The sequence below is a fragment of the Ornithorhynchus anatinus genome, chromosome 20 (genome assembly GCF_004115215.2).
Source record: "Ornithorhynchus anatinus isolate Pmale09 chromosome 20, mOrnAna1.pri.v4, whole genome shotgun sequence".
Classification (NCBI taxonomy): domain Eukaryota; kingdom Metazoa; phylum Chordata; class Mammalia; order Monotremata; family Ornithorhynchidae; genus Ornithorhynchus; species Ornithorhynchus anatinus.
The window spans coordinates 11,460,912-11,484,128 of NC_041747.1; the positions used below are offsets into that span (position 1 = coordinate 11,460,912).

At 40.1% G+C, this 23,217-nt stretch overlaps 1 protein-coding gene across 3 annotated transcripts in view; it reads right to left on the bottom strand.

Annotated features, from left to right (window-relative positions):
• Positions 1 to 35: 35 nt before the first annotated feature.
• Positions 36 to 23,217, bottom strand: part of ANKRD10 (ankyrin repeat domain 10) — a 44,407-nt gene continuing 21,225 nt past the window's right edge. Inside the window, exons 4-6 of one of the 3 annotated variants that reach the window (XM_001514977.5) lie at positions 17,266 to 17,501; positions 7,081 to 7,176; positions 36 to 1,713 (exon numbers count right to left, since the gene is read on the bottom strand). In XM_001514977.5, coding sequence (XP_001515027.3) covers positions 1,238 to 1,713; positions 7,081 to 7,176; positions 17,266 to 17,501 — 808 coding nt within the window. In that variant the 3' untranslated portion in view covers positions 36 to 1,237. Of the gene's footprint in view, positions 1,714 to 7,080; positions 7,177 to 17,265; positions 17,528 to 18,544; positions 18,619 to 23,217 lie in introns of those variants that run through there. The other 2 variants (XM_029048347.1, XM_007668665.3) reach the window with 2 other exon arrangements.

Here is a 23,217-nt window from a genome sequence, read left to right on the forward strand (position 1 = left end):
AAAACCTTCCATTAAAACACCACAACAGGCAAAAATCAAATGAGAGTATACGTTTTATTCGTTTGATTCAGTTTGGAAAGGTCCCTTTTTAAACAAAACAGTTAGTACAGTTCATAGGCCATTGGTTGGTTAAGACTCAGTCTCCACCGGTCTTTATGAGCCAGTCACAAAAGTAAAAACTTCTATTCCAATACTTGCACAGTGAAGCCACTAAGTCGCGTAAAGGCTGACGTGTGAAACTAATAAACACGACACAATCGCGGGGAAAGGGGGCTTGGAAGGTAGGATATGCATAGCACTATTTTTCAAAAGCATCGTATGAAACCAAACCAAAACATAAAACCAAACGAAATATGGGAAAAAAAAAAGATATCAAAACCATTAAATTGAAATATTTTGACCTGACGAGTCCTAGAGTTACAGTAAAAAGGAAACCGTGCAAACATCTGTCTAGTAGGTGATCTATGGTAAAGTACTAAGCACATCCACTAGAAAAGCAGAAGAAAAATAGTATTAATCAAGGAACAGCAGGCTGCACCTGTTTGCGATTTTATGGGGGTGGGGGGCGGGCAAGCAGCCCGCTTTACTTCCTGAAAGCAAGGAGTCCAAACAGTAGGCTCTGTATGGGTTTCAAGGTCAACGCCAATCCTGGAGTCATTTAAAATCTTTCTGGACCTTAGTCAAAGTCCCGTAATCCACAGGAACACTGCAGAGGGAGAGAGCTATTATTAAGGTGAAACGCATTTCGATTCTTGCATAGCGAGAGACACCTTTTACCACAGCCTTAGAGGGATGGAGAAAACAGAAGCTTTGCACGGATGGGACAACTGAAAACATCGTATTTTTTGACCTAGAAGTGCTCCCCGGTCGCCCTCGTCTTGGGCTTCGCAAACAGGAAAACGCCAAAATCACGGGAGTTATAAACAAAAGACAAAAAAAAAAAAGCAGACAAACAGGCAGGGGCGTTCTGTGAAAGAACCGGCAGGTCCAACCGAACAGTGCCTTACTAACCACCCGCCCTGCTTGGGCTGCAGATTGAGACCCCCCCACAAGGCTATCTAGCAAGCGGGTCGGACGCAAGGGTTACTTTTTCCAGAGAAAACAGAGTATATTTATAAAAAAACCCCAAAACCGCACTTTTTCCTGCCTCCAAGTGAATGCTAACGAGGACATTTCTGGAGGAAAGTCGGTAGCAGAGATCCATCCGTGTGAGCTCCACGGCCAGCCGGTGGATGTTTTAGGAGCCGTGATAAAGGTTCATCGTGCCCAAGACGGTGTCGTCATATTTCTCTTCCACTCGAACGGAATTCGAGTGCTCCACCACACTATTGAGTTCGGGGATGCTCTCCGCTGTATCCCCAAACCCATGGTAATGCCCGTAATGGAGGTGATCGCCTAAATCTTCCACCCAGGACGGTCTGTTAGCGACGCAATTGCTAGGGCTCCCGTTCAAATGCAGGGACCCGCACATGTCAGAAGAAACGTTCATGGTCCTCTCCGGGTCTTCGAGCCCAGGGTCGGGGCAGACTCTCTGACCGTTGGCGAAAGGCGGGCCTGGCGCCATCCGGCAGTGGATCCCGTTAGACGTGATTAAACTTTCGCCATTCCTCTGTTCCATCGCGTTGAGAGGCGCCGTGGGGCCGAAGTCCGAATGTCCATTGACGAGGCCAATGTTTGTCAGTGTATTCAAAACGGGGCTACCGCTAGTCATATCTGCATTAAGAAATACACCCGTCACCAAACTCGGAATCATTGGGAAAGAAAAAAAGAAACAAAACCTTAAGAAAAAGAGACTCCTTCCGTACTGTGGTAGAACTTTTATCCTTTGGTGTCTCCACCCCCATCTATTTCCTTGGAATGTGCTGAAGAAGTTTTGCTAAATACATCACTTCAGGGATGTATCTGAGATATAAATTTAGGGCTGTATTGGCTGTATTGGATGAGAAGCAGCGTGGCTTAGTGGAAAGAACACGGGCTTGGGATTCAGAGATCGTGGGTTCTAATCCAGGCTCTGCCACTTATCAGCTGTATGACTTTGAGCAAGTCACTTAACTTCTCTGTGCCTCAGTTACCTCATCTGTAAAATGGGGATTAAGATTGTGAGCCCCACAGGGGACAACCTGATTATCTTGTATCTACCCCAATGCTTAGAACAGTGTTTGGCACATAGTAAGCACTTAACAAATAACATCATTATCATCATAATAAAATATTGGGGCAGCAGGGAATCTGAATGGTAAGATTGGAAGACTAGCTCAACTTTTGGAGGAGTAATAATACTAATCATGGCATCTGTGTAAACCCGTCATTGGGCAGGGATTGTCTCTATCTGTTGCCGAATTGTACATTCCAAGTGCTTAGTACAGTGCTCTGCACATAGTAAGCGCTCAATAAATACTATTGAATGAATGAATCTGTTAAGCACTCAGTATGTGCCAAGTACTTTACTAAGCCCTGGGGAAGATACAATATCCTCAGGTCCCAAATGGGGCTCGCAGATTAAAAAGGAGGGAGCACAGGTATCAAAACCCCATTTGGTAGATGAGGTAACCGAGGCCCAGAGAAGTTACAAGACTTGCCCAAGGTCATAGAGCAGACAAGTGGCAGGGCCGGAATTAGAACCCAGGTGCTTACTCCCAGGCCCATGCTCTTTCCACTAGGCCACACTGCTTCTCTGGGTGACGGTTATTTTGGTAGCATTAAAAACATCCTCCCTCCATCCCCCCTCCCCCCGCAATTGAGGTGGGTAGCAAATGAACACGCCTCCAAGCTTTTCTGTGAGAGAGTCTAAAAAGCTGTTGATGTCATCTTAGACAATTCTCAGAGGTAAATGATCTACTTGAAAAATTTAGTCCAAACTGAACCATCTGAAACTGAAAAAAAGGTCATTAAACTTTCTGGAATTGATGAGGGTATTTCAGAAGGGGTAATTTCAGTAGAATCAAGCTCCAGAGAGATATATCCCAGAGAAAAATGCCTTTTGTTTACCTGAAGCAAAGGTGGCAGCTCTTCGCTCCAGTATGAAAATATGGCATAAAATGTAGGGTTTTTCAAAATAATCATCTAAGCAAGGTTATACAAGAACATAAAAGGGGTGAAACTCAAGTCTAACCAATCTTCACATAAAGTGAGAATCAACATTGGCAGGATGCTCAGAAAACCACCTGCCCCAAACACACACTTGGAAGTCCCAGCCAGAACCAGATGCACTCTGACCTTCCTTTCAATCACTTCTTTTTTGAATTCGGCTATTTCAATGATTACTCTATGCAGGTCGCACTAAATTTCGTTGGCTGGTTTCAAAACTCTTTCAGAAGGGAAAAAAATGTTATTCATTGTGCTTGCCTACTGAGGAAGAAAAAATTCTAGAGCCAAAGAGCCTTAATGTCTGTCTCCCTCTCTAGACCGCATGCTCATTTTGGGCAGGGAACGTGTCCCACTAATTCTGTTGTGTTGTGTTCTCCCAAGCTCTTAGTACAGTGCTCTGCACATAAGTCCTCAATAAATATCATTGATTGGCTGGAGCTCTCTATTCTGCAGTTCAAGGTTTCATATGTATATATGCATGTGTACAAATCCCTAAGAGTGGATAAAAAGATGGAAAATTTTATTCCTTGAGAGTATACTGTTAAATTTTCAATCAATATATTGCTCTGTTACAGAAAGGGGCTGGTTTAAGTGAGGGTCATAAAAGTGAACACCACTTAACAATACTGAAGGCGAAGAAGAGATGCACTCTCCCCATCTAAGAAAATATAAATTATATACATATCCTCTTACTGTTACTCTGGTGTGTTACTACATTAGTGCTCAAACATATACTTCTTCTGGGTTTTCCACCTATGAACTCTGGCTTGAATGTTCCTGTGGTCTACTTTTAACACAAAAAATTCTGAAGGCCCACAACCTAATTTGAATCAGTGAATGAACTGGGAAGGGAGTTTAAAAACTTTTTAATAGTCATCAATTCATATCCAATGACAAATCAGAACGCTTTAGGGTAAGAACACACGAATCATGAAAGACAGTTACTTTTTTTAATGGTACTTGTTAAGTGCTTACTATGTACCAAGCACTATACTTAGGCGCTGGGGTAAATACAAGAAAATCAGGTTGGATACAATCCCTGACCCACATGGAGCTCACAGTCTAAGTAGGAGGGAGTAAGATTTAATCCCCATTTTACAGAAGAGGAAACTGAGGCACAGAGAATTTGAGAGACTTGCCCAAGGTCACACAGCAGAAAAGTGGTGGAGCCAGGATTCGAGCTCAGGTCCTTCTGACTCCCAAGTCAACGCTCTTTCCACTAGGCCGCACTGCTTATAAACTACTTCAAAACTACTGTGGCATCGGCTAACAGGACTAAAGTTATCGCGTGGATAACAGTGGGTGGTTTCAAAGTCAAAACGTATCATTTCTATGGTTCTTTTGATCACTGCAGAATGTCCATCCATCCTTTATAAGCACATCCATTGTTGGGTGGGGATCATCTCTATCTGTTGCCGAATTGTACTTTCCAAGCGCCTAGTACAGTGCTCTGCACACAGTAAGCGCTCAATAAATACGATTGAATGAAGGTACATAGGGGAAAATGGGATTCATACATTTTAAAGTAACTACGACCTTTCCTTAAGGATAATTTGGCCATGAGAAGACCCTGACACAAACCCAGTAAGTCAGAGGGGTCTGGTCAGTAATAAGGCATTTCTAACTGGGACATTTATCAGTAGTGCAAATAATGGATGCCCTAAATGACTCTCCAAAAGGTCTTAAGCGTGGCTACTCGGTATTCAAAAATCAGGCTCCTCCTTTAAACCTCACAATGCCCATCAAGGATAATTTACTACAACTTGACTGAGTGTTTCTGTATTATTTTCTCATTTTATCAACCTGCACATAGGGGACCTCCAAGAATAACCCACAACTTGATGAAAGGTTGGAGTTTTATTAGGGGGCTAAGCAACACCTCACAAAATTCTGAAACTGGAAAAGGAAAAATCAATAAATACATGCCCGCCAATCTGTTGAAGAAAAGGAGTGAAAAAAAACCCACTAACACATGCTTTGGAAGTTCATATCTTAAAACCAAAGAAGGACCTGCACCCATTAAGTCACATGACAACTTGCCTACTAATATCTTGCTGATGGTGATTTTCTATCTGACATTAAGTCTGAACTGGCTTTTGCTCCAAAAGTACCTCCAGGCATAGCCCATCTGCACCTGTTTCTAAGACTTTTGGAAGAGCTACGCCCCGGACGTCTGAGCATTTACAGCAGTGGGCCACACGACCAGATATTTATTGGCAGCAATACGAGAGTTTAAGAAACAGTTTAATCAACTTGATTAGTACTAAAGGGGACAGTTACAAGACTAGCCCTAACCCCTGATGCATTGTTACCAATGACAATGCCATGGGTATTTGACAGAGGGAACTAGCTTCAAAGATTAAGTCAGGGCACATCTTAACTCTGCCTGGGGCTTACTGGCCTCATAATTAATGTGTGCTTCCTAAAAGATTAAAAAAAAAAATAGGCTGAAAATCTCAGGTAGGCCACACTTTTGCTGCCATATAAGCTGTGTTTGGCCTGTGGGTATCATTTTGAACACTGCTGTCCTCTGCAAAGAGTTGAGAGATTATTCTTTTGAACTATCACTTGATGGTAGATTTTTGGATCTGTTTATTCTGACAGGCTTTCGGCTAGGACTAAGAGACCAACTGGTGGGTGGTTTATTATTACAGGAAGTACACACCCTTGTTCTCCAACTTTTATGACCCAATATTTAGGGGTAAATATATCTTGGGTGGAGTCCATTTCATTACCACTGTTTTCCAAATCCCATTCTACCCTAAGGCAATTTTTTTTTATAAACTCGGGGAACAGTCCACTTCAAAGAATTTCACACTCTGTGCCTCTGCTTTTAGACTTGAGCGAATGTTATTTTTTAATTTAAAAAACATCTAACCCATTATATCAGCGATGAAGTCGACGTTTAGGAACAAGAGAGTCCAATAAAGCAAGATGATAAAAATGAGTATTCACATCTATGGAGAATAATAATGCATGACGTGAATGCAATTCTGCCTTACCATCCCAAGTGCAAGGAGAAGCAGATCTAAGAGCTTTTAATTAAATCAATATAACTCAATGCACTTGTGGGTTGTTAAAAAGCTTTCATAAGCTAGAAAGAGCTCAATCTGTGGGTTGCCTTGCCAATTCAAATTTGGAAACTTTGCTAGTGCCTAAAATGGATAAATTCAGAGGCAAACCCCAGTGTTTTCTGCAAGATTCTTTAAACCTTCTAACTTTCTAGCTGTATATTGTGAAATGGTTGGTTTGGATGCTAAACATTTTTACCACGTAAAAATCCTTTGGCAAAAATAGATGCAATGCCAGGAAGCTAGAGAAAACATTTGCTCTGAGTAGGGGATTTTGGATAACCATATTGCCTTGCCCGAGCTAATGCTTAAATATATTCACTACGTTACTGAAGTGTTCCAACACATCAAAACGATAGCCATCTTTAGCTGTTTATGTAACTAGCATTAACACTAGTTCACATTCCATACATGTTGCTTTAAAAACACTAGCAGTAATAATCACTTACGCACAAAAAAGGTATGCATTGCAAAATATTTGGTATCGATAAAAATAAGCCTCAAAACGCATCTTAAAAACAAAGAGCTCTGGACCTCTCTTAAAACTGCCAGAATGGTCACTACAATAACAAGGCACATGAAAGAGAACTCTAAATAAAATTTAAAATGGCTGCCTAATCGGTTAAATCTTTATGTCTGTGCAATGGGTTCTAAAAAACACGTATCCTTGTGTCATCCACCGGCGTCACAATAGTACAAGTTTCCAAGACACAGGACAACAATGTGCAAAAAAACCAGGAAAGAGCGATTTCTGGATATTAGAAATAATATGCATATTGATTCTTGCAACGACAGGGGGTTTGCATTGCTGAAACGGTATAGATTTCAATCTCTTTTGGTCCGACAGAACCATTCCCGTGTTGTTTGGGGTCTTCAAACATTTGGGTGCCGTTCAGGCTAACAGGAAACTGTCCCCTCCCACCTGGTACGATGGCAAACTCTCTATCAATGTGCATATTGTCAGCTTCGTCCTCCGTTCCACCGTTCGGTATGGATGTGGAGTAGGTAAAGCCCTGGGCTGTACAGGAAACAAAATACACTGTTAGGATGAGAGGTACACAATACAGGAAAGCACTTGCAAGGCAGATATTCCATTACATTTTCGCAGTAAGAAAAGTGTTCAAAGAACGTATGTATTGGTCCATGTTTGTTTTTTTTTCTTCATGGTATTTCCTTCATTCATTCAATCGTATTTATTGAGCGCTTACTGTGTGCAGAGCACTGTACCAAGCGCTTGGAATGTACAATTCGGCAACAGATGAGATAATCCCTGCCCAACAACAAGTTCACAGTCTAAAAGGTATTTGTTAAGCGCTTGCTATGTGCCAGACACTGTTCTAAGCGCCGGGCTAGATTACAAGGAAATTAGGTTGGACACAGTCCCTGTCCCACGTAGGGCTCAGTCTAAGTCGGAGGGAGGCTAATTTAATCTCCATTTTACAGATGAGGTAACTGAGGCACAGAGAAGTGACTTGCCAAGTGGGCAGGGCCAGGATTAGAACCCAGGTTCTCTGACTTCCAGGCCTGTGTTCTTTCCACTAGGCCCCACACTGCTTTTCACAAATGGTTTCATAAAACACCATTTTCATAAAACAAGGCTGGGCTTGGTCCTTCCATCACTGAGACCAAGGCCTGTTTGGCTGTGGCGAGGAGACTGTGTAGGGGGAGTAATGAGGAGAGGGCTGGGAAAAAGAGAACCTTGATCCAGGCAGGGAATGGTGGACAAGCACTAATCCCTTCAGACAAGTAACTCACGCACCATGTCTTTGCTGTGTTTCTCAGAATTTACTTCAGAGATGTTTGGAATTAGAACAGGAGCCTTAACGTGAAATACTTCTCTTCCAAAAATGTAACATGTGTGATAAAAATTCGCACATAACCTCAGCTGTTCTTCTGACTCCCCCTTGTCTACCTCCCACCACTGGTTGGTCAGGCCAGGCAAACCTGGATACATTTGCTTCCCTTAATCACTTCAGGACATTCAGAAAGGCAATCGTTCAAGTATTCAAAGTTATAAAGGCCCATTCTCAGAACTGCAGCCTCAAATCAGTGATGCTGAGACAGTGTTTCCATCTTTCCGTAATTGTATCAAACCTGTGAAAGATTCTTTACAATTTGAGTAGCCTTTCTTTTTTTACATGCAAGACAGATTACAGGGGGATAATGTGGAAAAACACATTTTCCCTAAATCCAAAAGCCTGAAGAAAAAAAAAGTTACCCCAAGAATCTTTGAACTAAATTGGGAAACTGAGGTCTAGTGAGGTCAAATGATAGACTCAAAGCAATTCAGTCAGTCGAGGCTATGGTCAATGACCCATTTCAATTTGTGTTCATTTAAAAATAGATTCCTTATCTTCTCACCACACTGCGTTTGTGAAAGTAAACTACAAGGTTGGGGCTGTCCAGGCCCTCCCTTGGGTGATATGGATGAGCCCAGACAATAGCAAATGTCTTTTAAATATATTCCAACAATCTCCAAAAATGTATTTCCTAACAACCACAAGCACTAACCCATAGTTTTTACAAGGGGCCAGGAGTTGGGGGAGATGGGGAATTGAGTCCTACTATAACACAGTCCTGATCAATCATTTACTGTACTGTACTAAGCACTGTACTAAGCGCTTGGGAAAATACAACAGTATAGGTAGACCTTCCCTGCTCATGAGGAACTTGCAGTCTAATGTGTAATAGAAGTGCAATAAGAAATACAAGATATTATTCTACACTGTTAAATGACTCTTGAAGGCAGGCTTGAACAGAAAACAGGGTATGTAGTCCCTGAAGTGGGTGAATTTAAACTAAGGGTGAAATTGAGGGGAAAGGAGAATACTGCAGAACCAGTAGGCATTTTAATAATTCAGTGATGCCAACATTTATTGAGTGTGCTCATAAGGCTTCAAAAAACCTCATGGGCAGAAATTACTAAAGCATCTTTAGAAAAGTCACTTACAGACTTTAATCTGCAAGGTTAACATTAAGTTTTGAGTCAAAAAGCGATTTTTCTTAAAAAAAAAAAATTTTAGAAAAAGTGGGCACGAGACAGCAGCGAGATTTTCTTTACTTCTGGCAGGGACTCAGAACCAAGCCAGTTGGTATCAGGTGAGTTGTCTACATCTTTCCCATATGGACTGTGGGGATAAACAACGGGGGAAACGTCACACCAGCCTAATCTAAGGATTTTCCTGAAGCAAGAAATTGTGAAAATGTCTCCCCCTTGGCTGCCTGATTAAAATAGAAGCCAAAGTTGCTCGTCCCTGCCCCACATTTGCCTCTGTCAGCAGCAAAATCACAGCCGAGGTGGTGGTGGAACTTTAGTCATTAGGGGGCAGAAAAGTCTAAAGTTTAGTGAGCTTTGATAGAAATGAGGGAAAACAGAGGAATGGAATTGAAAATTAAAACAGCACAGAAAGGAAATTAAGCTGCCTTCTTTATGGTAAGTGATCTTCAAATAAGATTATAACCTCGTAATAAAATTTAGCTGGGCCTGAACCAGTTCTAAAGAGTCATTATTTCCTGTTATCATTTGCTCAGCTTTCAATATACCCTAGATACAGGGTAAAAAATGAAAAATAAAATCCTTTTATGGTCTTACCTGATGCCTTCCTTTCAGCCTTCAGGGAGTCAAGAAATGTTTACCTTGGAATGCTATCAACCCAAACTCCCTCAACTTTCTGAACCAATTTTCTTATCTTTGGGAATCATTTCTCTCCTTCCTACTTAAGAGTTTATTGGGGGTGATTTAAGCTCGGGAATGCACACCTTAAATATTGAGAGCACAGGCCTGAAAAAACAGAAACCCTGCTCTTGTCCGGGATAGCTAATACCTTGGGTAAACAATCTCTCAGACGTTGTTTCCCAATCCTATCAGTATTTGGCAAGCATCTTGAAATTACATGTAGGCCGTATTCCTTTGAAAAATTTATAACTTTTGAAAACTAGCATGCTTTCAACTGCCATGGGTCCTTTCTGAGTTCTAGAGGAGCTTTTAAAAGCCTACTGCTATCCTTGATGGCTACTAAAAAAGTTGGCTGTAATACCTCCATGTTTTCTTTTCAAAGTTCTTCCTTTAAAAACAAGTTTATTTTTAAATGCTACCCGCTCTATGCAGATGGCATTATTTCAAATGCAAGCTTCACTTTAGAGCTCTTCTGTTTTTCACTGCTTAAGCAGTCTCTTGGTCAAAGCCTATAAATACATGGAGCACATTACCCTGGGACTGAATACCTTGAATACCCCAAGGAAGCCAGACTTAGTTCAACTAGAGACGAGCGTGTTAAGTATCCATCCTCCATAGGTCATTCATAGGGTAACCAAAGGCGTGTCACAACTCATTTTTCCTCAACTGGGTCCCTGGGCACCGGCTTTGAAAGTCAACTATCGTTCTGACAAGAAAAATAAACACCACAATCCACTCTGGCCATTCCCTATCTATTTTGTGTTGCCCTAAGGAATACTTCCCCAAAAGGGCTATCAGGCAGGATTCCGCTGTAATCAATCACTTTGCTATCTTTTGTTTTAAATCTAGGCAAGGTCGGGGAGGGAAAATACAGGTTTTTGCAAGAATTTATGCTACAGATGGGCACCACAGTCAAAATGAATTATTCTTAATCGGTAAGGCTTCTCAAAAGGTGGTTTGGAAAGAACATCAGTCTTCTCGAGGCAGGTAGGGCAGTAATAATAATAATGATGGTCTTTGTTAAGTGCTTAATATGTGCAAAGCACTATTCTAAGCCCTGGAATACAAGGTGATCAGTGTGTCCCACGTGGGGCTCACAGTCTTAATCCCCATTTTTACAGATGAGGGAACTGAGGCACAGAGAAGTTAAGGTACTTGCCCAAAGTCACACAGCTGACAGGCGGCAGAGCCGGGATTAGAACCCATGACCTCTGACTCCCAAGCCCGTGCTCTTCCTACTGAGCCACGCTGTAAGGAGTGAATTGATGGCTTACCTTAGTGCCCCTTCAATTGATATGCACCAAGAGCACATAAATGCTACAGTGCCAACCTGAACTGAGATATGCTTGTAATGGAACTGAACCCACAGCTTGAATTTAGGGTACTTAAAAAGGAGAGCTAAATGCAGTTGCAGAGATGTAACTTCTGGTGGCCACAAGTTGCAATCATACTATGCCACTAATTTTTCATTTACCCTATGGAGTGTAAATATTAAGCTCTCTTGCAGAGTAGAACATTTTTAAGGACCATATGAAACTAGCAACAGGGAAAGAAGAATCCACCAGACTCTTTATCTCTTCCCATTGCAGTGATTCTTTCCTGTTAATTTTTTGTGTTTTTTTTCTGGTTGATTTGGTGTCTGGCATATGAGTTTGTCCTCAATCCAATTAAGAGTGGAACTAGGGTAGTGTCATTGTTACATAGGGGGTAGATAATAAGGAATTGAATTTTTAAAATACATTTTTAAACCTTTAAGTGCTGATTTTTTAGTCATCATTAGGTAGTTAAGGGGCTATTGATAAACTGGATCTATTAAGGACTTCTCCATTATGTTTTGGACTATCAGCAGGACACTGGAATGTAGTATTTTTACGACATTCGAAAAAATTGGACTCTACCTACAAAAAGCTGAAGGACAGTGTTAACTTGGTTAACTTCTTCTACAACCTTATGTTCTTCAGGGCTACAAAAGCTACAGTTTACAATCCAGGAAATGGATATAAGTAGCCATAGGAAATGCCAATATGCACAATGACAAAAGGAACTTTACAGTGTTATAATTGATTTGGCACATGACTGTAACTTCTGAACAATATTAATAGCAAGGTGCACCCTTTGGCTGATACACTCCCTCTGACATCTATCTTCAGTACCATAAAAAGGGGCTATTTTCAAGTAATAAACTAGTTCTGATCAAGCAATCAGCTGAACACCTCCAGTCCCTGAAGCCATAATCTTTGACTCTGGGGTACATGAAAGATATGCATTCTCTCAAGAAAGCCTTTTTTGAGCACCTCATTGCAACTTCTAACCAACTTTTCTTAGTAGTTGGAAAATATTCTTGGAGTGCCTTCCAATCTCAATACCCAGGGGTTATATTAAATGCCCGACCACCTGCCTCTTTTCACCTTCTCACCTACCGACTTGTGGCAGGGTGTGGGGAGTAGGGTAGACACACATATTGCTCCTCTTCTCTTCACGGTATCTCGACAGCAAGAATGTCTTGGGCGCCCGCTGAACATGTGAGAGATCGTGCCCTTTAAGTAAAAGTCAAACCTGTCCATGCCCTGGGACCCAGGTTTGGAGGCAATGATAGAGCAGATTTCACAGAATTAGTGCTTATGCCAAAACCCTAATGTAACCAATAGAGCTTGTCTTGCCCTGGTTACAACTGGAAAAAAAAAATGAGACCAAAATGAATTAGAGCACCTGTTGCTCCACTCTGTGTCTTCCGGGTAAAACATGTTCTGAGCGAGAATATTAACAGCTACCCTAAAGTCATTTAGTTTTAGAGTTGTCTGAAATATCACTATTTTTCTATTTTAATAAGAACCTAATAGATTATCCTCTTTTTCCCCTATCTGTAATCTATTTTAATGTCAGTCTCCCCCTGTATACCGGAACGTCCTTTGTAGAATACACATCTACCACATCTGTTCTTGTTCTTTCCCAAGTGCTTAATACAGTGCTCTGCACACAGTAAGCGCTCAGTACTACTGATTGACCAAAAGGTTGTTACCACAAAACACTGGCTGGAATAGGTCCAAATACACTATTGTTCATACTTGACTTTAGTCTCCAGAGACTATGTAAATTAAAATACTGGCTACCTGCTGCCTAGATTGAGTCTACGTAAACCAATACCAAAAGTTGGGATGTTTCCTTTCACAAAGGAAAATTTTAACTACAGAGGTTCCTAAATGTACACACCAGTGCCAATTTTTTTTTAAACAACTGTCAGCATAGAGGGATTTATATTAAATAAAATATTTCTTTCAGGTCATGCTTATGTCCTTTTATTTCTGAGGATTGTCTAAAGAAACATTCTAAATTCATCTCCATGTGGGTGCTTCAGCCGTGATCCCGAGGTCCGTCTATTACAGCATCTTGGTCAAGCAGTTCATCTTTGACACTACCAAAGAGGCTTTATTATGCTTCCCACTTTCAAACACAAAAAGTCACTTTAACCATTTAACTCTAGTTTAAGTATACTTCCACAAGGGAAAATACTTCTGATGATAGTCTCCTCAATATTACAGCTAGATTTTAATTATTTCATTTGTCAGGAAAATAACATGCAAGAAATCTTCTGGGAAAAGGTGGTAGTATCCGGGACCAACCTACTTTGTCAATGGTTCGTCTCCATTCCTCCTCCAAGGCATTTATTAAAAAGTAGTAAAGTGGAATTTAAAAGAACGGCAGCATAAACACATCAAATCAAATCGTGTATATCTTGGAACTGCAGATTTGTAGACCCCCATTACTTTCCCTGAAAGAGGCCTTCACTTTGGCTTTAAAACTATTCATCTGTAGTCAAATGAGATCTCAGCCTTCATAATGTGCCATGAAGGAAATCTTGGCGAACAAAATGGCAGCTGAAATGGAATTCTGCAGTAACAGAATTTCTGGGGCCACTGGGCAAAAAGGTAAATTCAGTTTCAGGACTGTAAACATTTCCAAATCCAGAACCTCTCTGAGTACATAGGTAGAGACTTAGCTTTATTTTAGAAAGCTGTGGAATAGGGAATTTTTGAGAGCTGGTTTCCCAGTCTGTATCAGACATTTAGTATTATCTGCGTTTTACTTTAGCCTCTGCTTCCCCAGGTAGATTATAAACTCCTTGAGGGCAGGTACCAGGACCAGTGACTCTATCGTAACTCTCCCAAGCGCCTAGTAAAGAAGGTGCTCAATCTTGTGTAATCTCTTACACAGATATGGCTAGCTGTGTATTACTTTATATAATAGGACTGTAATCTAAACCAGTATATCACTGGGGCACCTAATGATAATCACTCTATGTGACTAAACTAGGTTTTTAATCTTAACTGAAATGAGTCCTTTTTCTATTTGAGATTTCTAAATCAGATGGGTTTAGAAATGTGTGCTGAAGATGGTCTATGAAGTGCCCACATTTCCAAATGTCGCTGTTTCAATCTATAGTATTTACTGAGCGCTTACCGTATGCAGCACAGTATACTAAGCGCTTGGAAGAGTGCAGTACAACAGAGTTGATGGATACATTCCCTGCCCACAATGAGCTCAATCCAAAGGACCGCACTGCCTTTGTACAGAATGACTATACGACAAACTCTTTTACTGCACAGGTCACATCCTTCAAGGTTTCTATAAAAAAACAAAAAAACACCACCCCAAACCAGCAATTTACCCATTGCATCTTTACAGTACTAAAATTTATAAACTCTCCTTTAATGATCTCTCAACCCCATGCTGTGGCTTAAAAAAAAAATCTGGAGTTTGATCTTTTTAAAGTTTAGTATTACATGTAATTGTGATTTCTGTGTTCCTTCCTTTAAAATGGTAGAAATTAGTTACATGTGGGTGAATATAACTGTTTTTCAAGACTCCACAAAGATTTACAAATACAAGCAGAAGTAAATTTTAAACTTACAAGAAAAAAATTATAGAGTTTGTAGCAATGGAACACAAATTGAAATTGAGAGGAAAGAAAAATGGCTCAACTTTGATACCAGATCAGGAACAGTTGTGCCTAATGTAACACTCGGTTTTGTGATATATCTATATCAAATCCCAAATTTTCCAATGGACTACCATGCAACCGTAGATATATCCAATCAAATGATCAAATATCCCACTTTATAGCTGGGAAGCCTACAAGTTTTCTAATGTGCCCTTGGTGTGTAAATTATGTTCTCTTTTGTCTGCAAGCTGTTGAAATAGAAAATGTGGCTGTGATCCCACATATTCAAAGATCCACATGTAGGGCAAAGCATTAATGTCTACTGGTACACGCGACACTTTTCATGAGCAGCACAAATCAAGGGAAGGATCCCTTTTTAAAAGATACCCCAATTCATTCTGGAGCAGAGAAGTGCTTGGGTTCTCTGGTCGGGTTGGGACAACAAGAAGTGGAAAAAAACCCCTTTATAATGCTGTTTTAAATCTTGGGGAATAATTTCTAGAAAAGGGGGGGGTCTCAGGAGCTGAGGATTCTAAATTTTTAAAAATAGAGAAATGTACTCCAATACAAAGCCACACCATCCTTTTTCTAAAACACTAAATTGCCCTCCTTGTCAGCTACTTATATTTACACACCCAAGGGTATCACCTAGGTACCTGGAGCCTCATCCAGATGGCATGTCTGGAGATTTGTCGGCTGTGGTGTCAGGTAGGAAGGAGGCTTAAGAAGCGGAACTATTTACAGTGCAGTGGCAAGGCACGCCCATAAACTGGTGATTCCTAAGGGCGGCACTGGACAGTCCTGCCCTAAAAAATGAAGACCTGTTGGGGTTGACCTGACCCTCTCCCTGGCCAATAAATAATGGTAATGCTGTCCTATAGCTTCTCTCCCACCTTATTACATCATTGAAATTATTTCTGCTTAAGCTGTGAAAACAGTATTTGTGTTTGCCCATCAAATTAGCATCTTATCTTCAGGGAAGCCCTGCTGTTTAACGCTTTGTAGTTCACATCAATACTCTACAGTTTGCAGCATAAGTGAGCTGTAGGACTCAATGATGAAGAATTCACTCCTGTTGTAACACTGGCTACTTATCATTACCAGGGTCTGCATCTCCTTTTGGGGTGTCTTAAAAAAGGTGACCAACTGGGAAGCGTGAGATCAGTTTCAGCAAGAACTCTGCCTGAGTTGTTTGCCTTGTTAGCAGCTGCTTGCTGTGTGACCTGGAGCAAGTCACAACTTCTCTGTGCCTTGGTTTCCTCATCTGTAAAATGGGGGATTCAACGACCGCTCTCCCTCCTTCTTGAACTGTGAGCCCTATGTAGGGAGCCTACTGTTGGGCAGGGATTGTCTCTATCTGTTGCCAAACTGTACATTCCAAGCGCTTAAGTACAGTGCTCTGCACACAGTAAGCGCTCAGTAAATATGACTGAATGAATAGGCATCAGATTTTCTTGTATCCACCTTAGTGCCCCACACATAGTAGATGCTTTACAAATACCACCATTTGCCGGGTTATGGTTCATAACAAGCCCCTCATGTGTAACCCCTGTGAACACAGATATCCTTTTTTGCATGAAAAGATGGATCACCGTCCTGTCGTTCTTTTATCCACATCTCTTGCCATTTGGCTCACTCTCCTGGACATTCAAACAGGCAAAAAAGGACAAGTCAAGTTTAAGTGAAGAGATTAGATTTTCACTTTTTCAAAGGAATCCAGACCTGAGAGTTGAAAGCCAGATTGTTTTGGAACTCTTGAAAGAGGAGATTTACAATGGAAGCACACCTTTATCTCTTTTTTTTATAGTGAGACTTGAACATTGAGTCATTACAACCGACGTTTACAATTTAAGTAAACGAACATATCTTAACTCCTTTCATATCTGCCAAAGTCACAGTGACTTTCTGCCCTGCTGGGACACACAGACTTGAACTCAACTGGAATGTTGTGCTCCTACAGTCTTACTGAGGTTAAGCCAAACAGGCAATTTGGAAAAGTCTTTTAATTTATGGTATGGGTTTAAAAAAGTATTCTTACACCTGAAAGAACGAACACCTACCTACCACAAGAATTTCCAAGTGCTCACGCACATACATAAAAAACAAAAATCAGGCACAGTGGTAGGGTTTTTTTTTAATAGTTATATTTCAAACACATATACAATAAATCAAGGAGTCTCTGTTTATCTGTCCACAGCAATCGGGATACTGAGTGCCGGCATTTGTTGATTTTATTCACACCGGCTTTACAGCATTATTTTTGCTTGCTAACTTTCCATATCGGTTTCCCTCGGGTAATAGGCCAATCTTCACGGTTACTATGGAGTTAGCTCCATAGAAACGATACAACAAATTCTCCTGAGACATAACCTTCTCGATAAGCGAGGCTCTCGTTAGCTGCAGAGAGAGCTCTTTAGACACGAGGGAAACATACGCCCGGAGAGAATATGCTCAGTGAAATCACCTCCTTTTCCACCCCAACGTAATCTCACCTTCGGTTCTAGCTTTCTTTATTCCAGCAGATTCCGCCTCTTCAAAGGATCTCTTTCGGTTGGCCCCAACACTACCGTGATGGGGAAATGCATGCGGCTGAACCCCATTTAAGGTGCCGTTACTATAGAAACGATTCAGGTGACAGTTCTGGAGGTTCAAGAGAAACTGTGCACAATCTTGGAAACCCTGGGCATGTGCAATGTCTGCTGCGGTCAGGCCACTGGCATTTCTTAAGCTGCACGATACAAAGACACTGAATTACATTCCATTAGCTGTCTTAGCTGGCTGCTGTTCCTGCTGCTTTTACTGACTAACTATCTGAAGGTGATATGAGAGAGAGAATATAAAATTTACAGCAAATTTCTGTTAAAGAATTAGTCAATCATCTTAGGTTTCTTTTTTTAAACTAACTCCACTGTCATAAATATATATATATATATATATATACATATAAATGTATATCTGGCTTCTAAGCAAGATTTGGGAGACAATTTTTTTTAAGTAAACTAGGCTAAGCTCCTTTTAAAAATACCTTCCTATTTAAACTTCCTTTTTTATATTAGTCTGAAGAATCTGTACTTTAGGTTAACTTCAGACTACACCCAAAACCTTGAATTCTAGCATCTTCCTCCAATTCTTAAATATTCCAATGCTTTATCCTGAGCAAAAAAAGTTAATTATGTAATCAAAACAAACTTAACAGGTATAGATAAATTGTCCATGGCATTCATATTACAATTGCTAGTTTTAATTTCAAAAGTGAAGTAGGCTTACTAATAAGCCTTGATTAGCACTGCTTAATGCAGATTTTATTTAATGTATGTGACACAACTAAGTGGAAAGGTGGAGTGAGAACTTGTCAAAGAAGGGTATTTAAATTTAAGACTGATCATTTCACTTGGACAACTTGACAGAGTAAAGCAAATAAGATTTTTAATATTCTTGGAACACTGGCAGTAATCCTAGCCCCGAAAATGATGTCAGTCTACTGTGAGTATTCAATAACTACTTGTGATGATGAGGGTTAGAAGCTAGCCCTATATTCTTGTTAAAGAGTATTTCCTTTGAAAATCCCTTTTATTTCCTGGAGAGAGCCTGTGTGTATTGAGTAAAAGGATGAAAAAAAAAAAAGAAAAGAAAAAAGATTCCTCAAACTCAGGGAAGTAGTGATAGAAGAAAAATGAAGACCTAAAATAAAATACCATATCATTTTTAAATGGGTCAACTCGATTTTTGCTTAAATTTCTCTGTCGATCAAGTAGCTGAATAAAATGAGGAAGAATTTAGGGGCCAAAACTATTCCATGTAGAAGCTTCCCTGGAAGACAAGAAAATTTTGTTCGGTAAATAAACCTGTAAGAAAGCAAAAGATTCAGTTAGCTACAGACTGGGGGAGTTGAACTCTTGATAAGAGAAAATGCTTATTTTCAAATGAACTCATTCACCCTACTGCCTGCAATATAACAGAAAGGATAAGACAATAAAGTAATAAAAGAGCTATAGCCTGAAGTATTTTGAGCAACAGATTCTAAAAACCCTTTACCCAAGGCAACTCTCTAGGGAATCACATTTGCAAAAACAAATGAAAAGGAGAAGCCTCTTGAGGTTAATCATTCAGAACCCACGGTTTTAGGAGATATTCTTCAATTATATAGAAGACCATGAGCTGGCATTTACACTGCTCATCTTCTGCTTCAAGAAAATCTCAAGGTCAGAAATTCACTTGCATTTTATCCATCTACAAATATATGTAGATATATATACACACACATTTAAATATGTATAAAGAGCAATAATATCTGCAAATGTCACAAATAATCATAGCTTCTAAGGAGATGCACCCTAGAACAAAGATCAGGTGATAAAGAACTATATTACTAATCAAGTTATGTTTCCTAGAGTAACTTAGAGAAGACAGACCTAGTTTGGTTCAATTTGAAAAAGGCAGAGTGTGTTAGGGGAAAAAATGTGATCTGCCGAATTCTAGACTACAGCTCTAGGTAATCAAACCTTCACATATGTACAAGTTACGCTTGATATAATGATGGGGAAATCCCATTCACTAGGTATATTAATTGGATGGTCTTTCCTAATCAACCACAGCAATGTCTCATTTGGGATAGGGGTTGGATCAAGTCTGGGAGGGCAACTGGATAACTAGAAAAATCATGACAGCTTGACCTGAGACTTCAGAAATATCTTTAACTGGCAAGGGGCATGAACGGTGTCCAACCTGATTTGCCCCTATCTATTCCAATACTTAGAACAGTGTCTGGCACATGGTAGGTGCTTAACAAATACCATTAAAAAAAGAAAAGTGTTCACTAAGAAAATTCCCCCAATCTGAGCTCTTACTCCCAATTCTCAAGTGCTTAGTACAGTGCTCTGCACGCAGTAAGCATTCAATAAATAACATTGATACCACTTTTCTCCAGTCCAGAATACACTGACAAAATCCAGGAGGGAAATCAACAGGAGAAGTTTTCCTTAAAAGGTACTGTAAGCATAGTTCCACCGAACTCAGCATAAAACAGTGGGTGGTCAAGCTCCTAAATCCTTCCCCAATTATCTCCTTTTATTCATTCTAACCTAACCAAACTGTTAGGAAAATTCAAGGCGATCAAGCTATGCATGTATGCTTTTGGGATCAAGAAAATTTGGGTTTTTTTTTTTTAAAGGTCATCTTTTTCTATATTTGTAGAATGAGGTCACCAAGATACTGACAGTTTCCATTAGGGAAGTACTGCAAGCATCTATGCTGGCAGCAACACTGAACTTTAACACCATCAAAACAAGCAGTTTTTACTCTAACGCTTCAAGAGTCAGAATCCCTCATTGCTCAGTGGAAAGAGCACGGGCTTTGGAGTCAGAGGTCATGGGTTCGAATCTGAAACTGCCACTTGTCAGCTGTGTGACTGTGGGCAAGTCACTTAACTTCTCTGTGCCTCAGTTACCTCATCTGTAAAATGGGGATTAAGACTGTGAGCCCGACGTGGGACAACCTGATTCCCCTGTGTCTACCCCAGCGCTTAGAACAGTGCTCTGCACATAGTAAGCGCTTAACAAATACCAACAGTATTATTATTAATCAGTGATACTTAGGATTCTTAACCTTGCTTCCAGTGCCCTAAAGCCGTCTCAGTATGTCAAGAGAAAGTCTAGATGAGAGGTGGGATCAGTCATCTCTTTAACCAGTTTTGTTTTGTTTTTTTAATCCTATGCACATGGTGCAATTTCATAAATTTGAGATTGTAAAGCATCAATGGCTAGATTTCAAGCTCCCTGAAAGATCTTCCCTTTAATATATGTTGCATGAAAGTCAATAAATGGATAGATTAGAAATGGCCTCTCTGTTCTGAACAAAGAATAAAACACTCCACCTCACATACTTCAAATTTCTCTAGGCTAATGGGGATTCGCAGTAAATGAAATGGAAAAGCAGTTAATCAAGGCATATAAGCAAAATGCAGCTGAAATGACCCAAGATTAAAGAATGTGGATGCTGTGAACTGGGTGATCTTTGAAGGCTCTAGTCTTTGTTCTGTTTGGAGGAAGTTTTTTTTATCAAGTATATATTTCCAAAATCAGTTCAACGAGAAGCCTGGGGGAGGAAAGGGGAAGGCTGTCAGCCTGGGTGCCTTAACGTGCCCTTCCAAATAAATGTAAATCTAGGTCAGTTAACCAACATTCTCAAGGCATGTCACTAATGTTGAACTAAATTAGCACCACTGTGTTTCTCTAAAGACTTTCTTTTTGGTCAAGGAGCAGGATCAAATGAGATCTATTGACTTTAAGAGGCTGAATGAAGACAAAGAATTAGACAGGTAGCTAGAATCTTAATCATTCTTTCTTTTTTGGACCATTTGTCCAACACAGGAGACGATAGCAAGAAAAAGATGAGTGCCAAAATGATTTACAGGTATAAATTTCACATGTCTTCTAAGTCTATCAGGTCAGAGTCTGACCCAAGGAGGGTCAAGGGGGAAAGGCAAAGTATAGTTAAAAATGTTTCCGGTAAAAACTCTGTGGTAAGGTAGAATTCACTTTGAAATGGATCAAGGAAAAATTGTTCTTCTATTCTCATAAGTATATTGCTTAGTTTGAGTGTTTGCCACCTAAAAGCAGTTTAACCTTTCACAGTGCATAATTTATTCCTATGATAATTATTGAGAAAACAATTTAATATGATTAAGGCCAACAAAAGTAGCTATTGGTTATTTTTCTTGGCTATTTAATCAATCACCAGTTAATTGTGGAAGACTTTCCTATGCAGAATGAAAAGGACCTGACCTCTGGTGCATGAATATTTGTCTTAATTCAAAGCTGGACTTTCAATGATCTGCTTCTTCAATGCCATTTCTACCTTCTAGGGGTGCTAATTTTCAGGGCAAGAGTCTTCAGAACTTTTGGAAAAAAAAATCCCTGGATTGCTAGGGTTTTCTTCAGTTCGTAGCTCCATCCTTTTTTGATTGATGTATCTTGCCATTCTTACCATCAAGTGGTAGACGAAGAGTATCTTAACACTCCAAGTAAAACTGCTGTAGTCTATTTCTAAGGCAAATGAATTAATCGGCTACTCCAGGGGCCTTTAACAGAGGATGAGTTGCAAGACTGTCTACTTCTCTTCACTGTCTTCTTGAGAGAAGCCTCAAACCTCCCGCTGGGTTCTGTCTAGGGTAAAAAAAAGAAAGGCTTGCTTGTTCTTCCGTTTTTTCTTCTTGTCAAACTTGAACTCAGTAAACACATTGGTGTACATGACAATGCAGGGTCTCAATTCACATCCTTCATTCCAGTCGCGCCCAGCATCTTCGGGCACAGGTGTTTGGAGAGGAGTAACGGCAGCTGGTCTGATGCTTCAGGGCAGTGACTTTGATACCCAGACGCCAGGTGAGCAGGTGTTGAAAGCCAAGATGAATGGTGAGCTTGATTTTATTTTTCCAGATATTATGAACCGCACTTCTCTTAACCAGAGGAAAATGCTTATGGAATGGCCTACATCCAAACCAGCTTTTCCTTTGCTAAAACTTCAAGATGGCTATGGTATCATTTTTATCCACTCTCAGACCATTTGACAGACTAGCAGGGCCACTTAAGTTACAGGGAAATTCAATTTCCACTACTTTTAACGAGCTTGAGTAAACAGATTGCAAGACATGAAATTGGTGACTCTATCCCTTTCACTAACTATGGATCACAAAGAGATGCTTCGACACTTGTTTTTCTAAAAGGCTCTTGCATTACATTGAAGATTAACAGTGAAGATTAATAAAAAAGACTTTTCTGAGAAGAATTTAGTCAACCAGAAGATCTCAACGTTTTCTTGCTTAAGATGGGGGGGAACTAAGTGACTGAAAATAGTACTTTAAGAAGAACCTGTTGAAGAGTGTATTTTTGGCAAGTTCTCCATACATTTTCCACTCAGAGTGTCACACCAAGTATTTGAGGGAAGGTTCCAAAGGGTCTTTATGAAAAGAAAACCCAATGATTATTTTTTTAATGTGGAAAAATGATAAAATCCATCAGGAACTCCTGAAACTAAATTTAGAAACACCTTCCGCACCTTTTCTTTTTGTTAATGCCATGTGACAATGTAAGATAATAAATCACAATTTTGTATATCAATGTAATACTTCTGTTAAAAAATACTGATCTCAACTTATCTATTGTTAGTTTACAAATAAAAGGTAGATACCATAAATTAGGGTAAGCAAAGCATGCAAATCTAAAAGAGTCTATATCTGAATTCCTAGATTAGCAATTAAACCAATCACCGCAACAAATACCTCAACAGTATGCCTTGTGTGCAGAAAGGAAGCGATACTGAACATTCAATGCCACAACTGTAAGGTTTTCGGAGAAGCACCTGTGGCAGTTTCAGCAGTTTCTATATGGAATGCTCCCCCTTTCTAGGATTACTTGAAAAAATCAAGTCAATTCGAATTACGTAGCTGG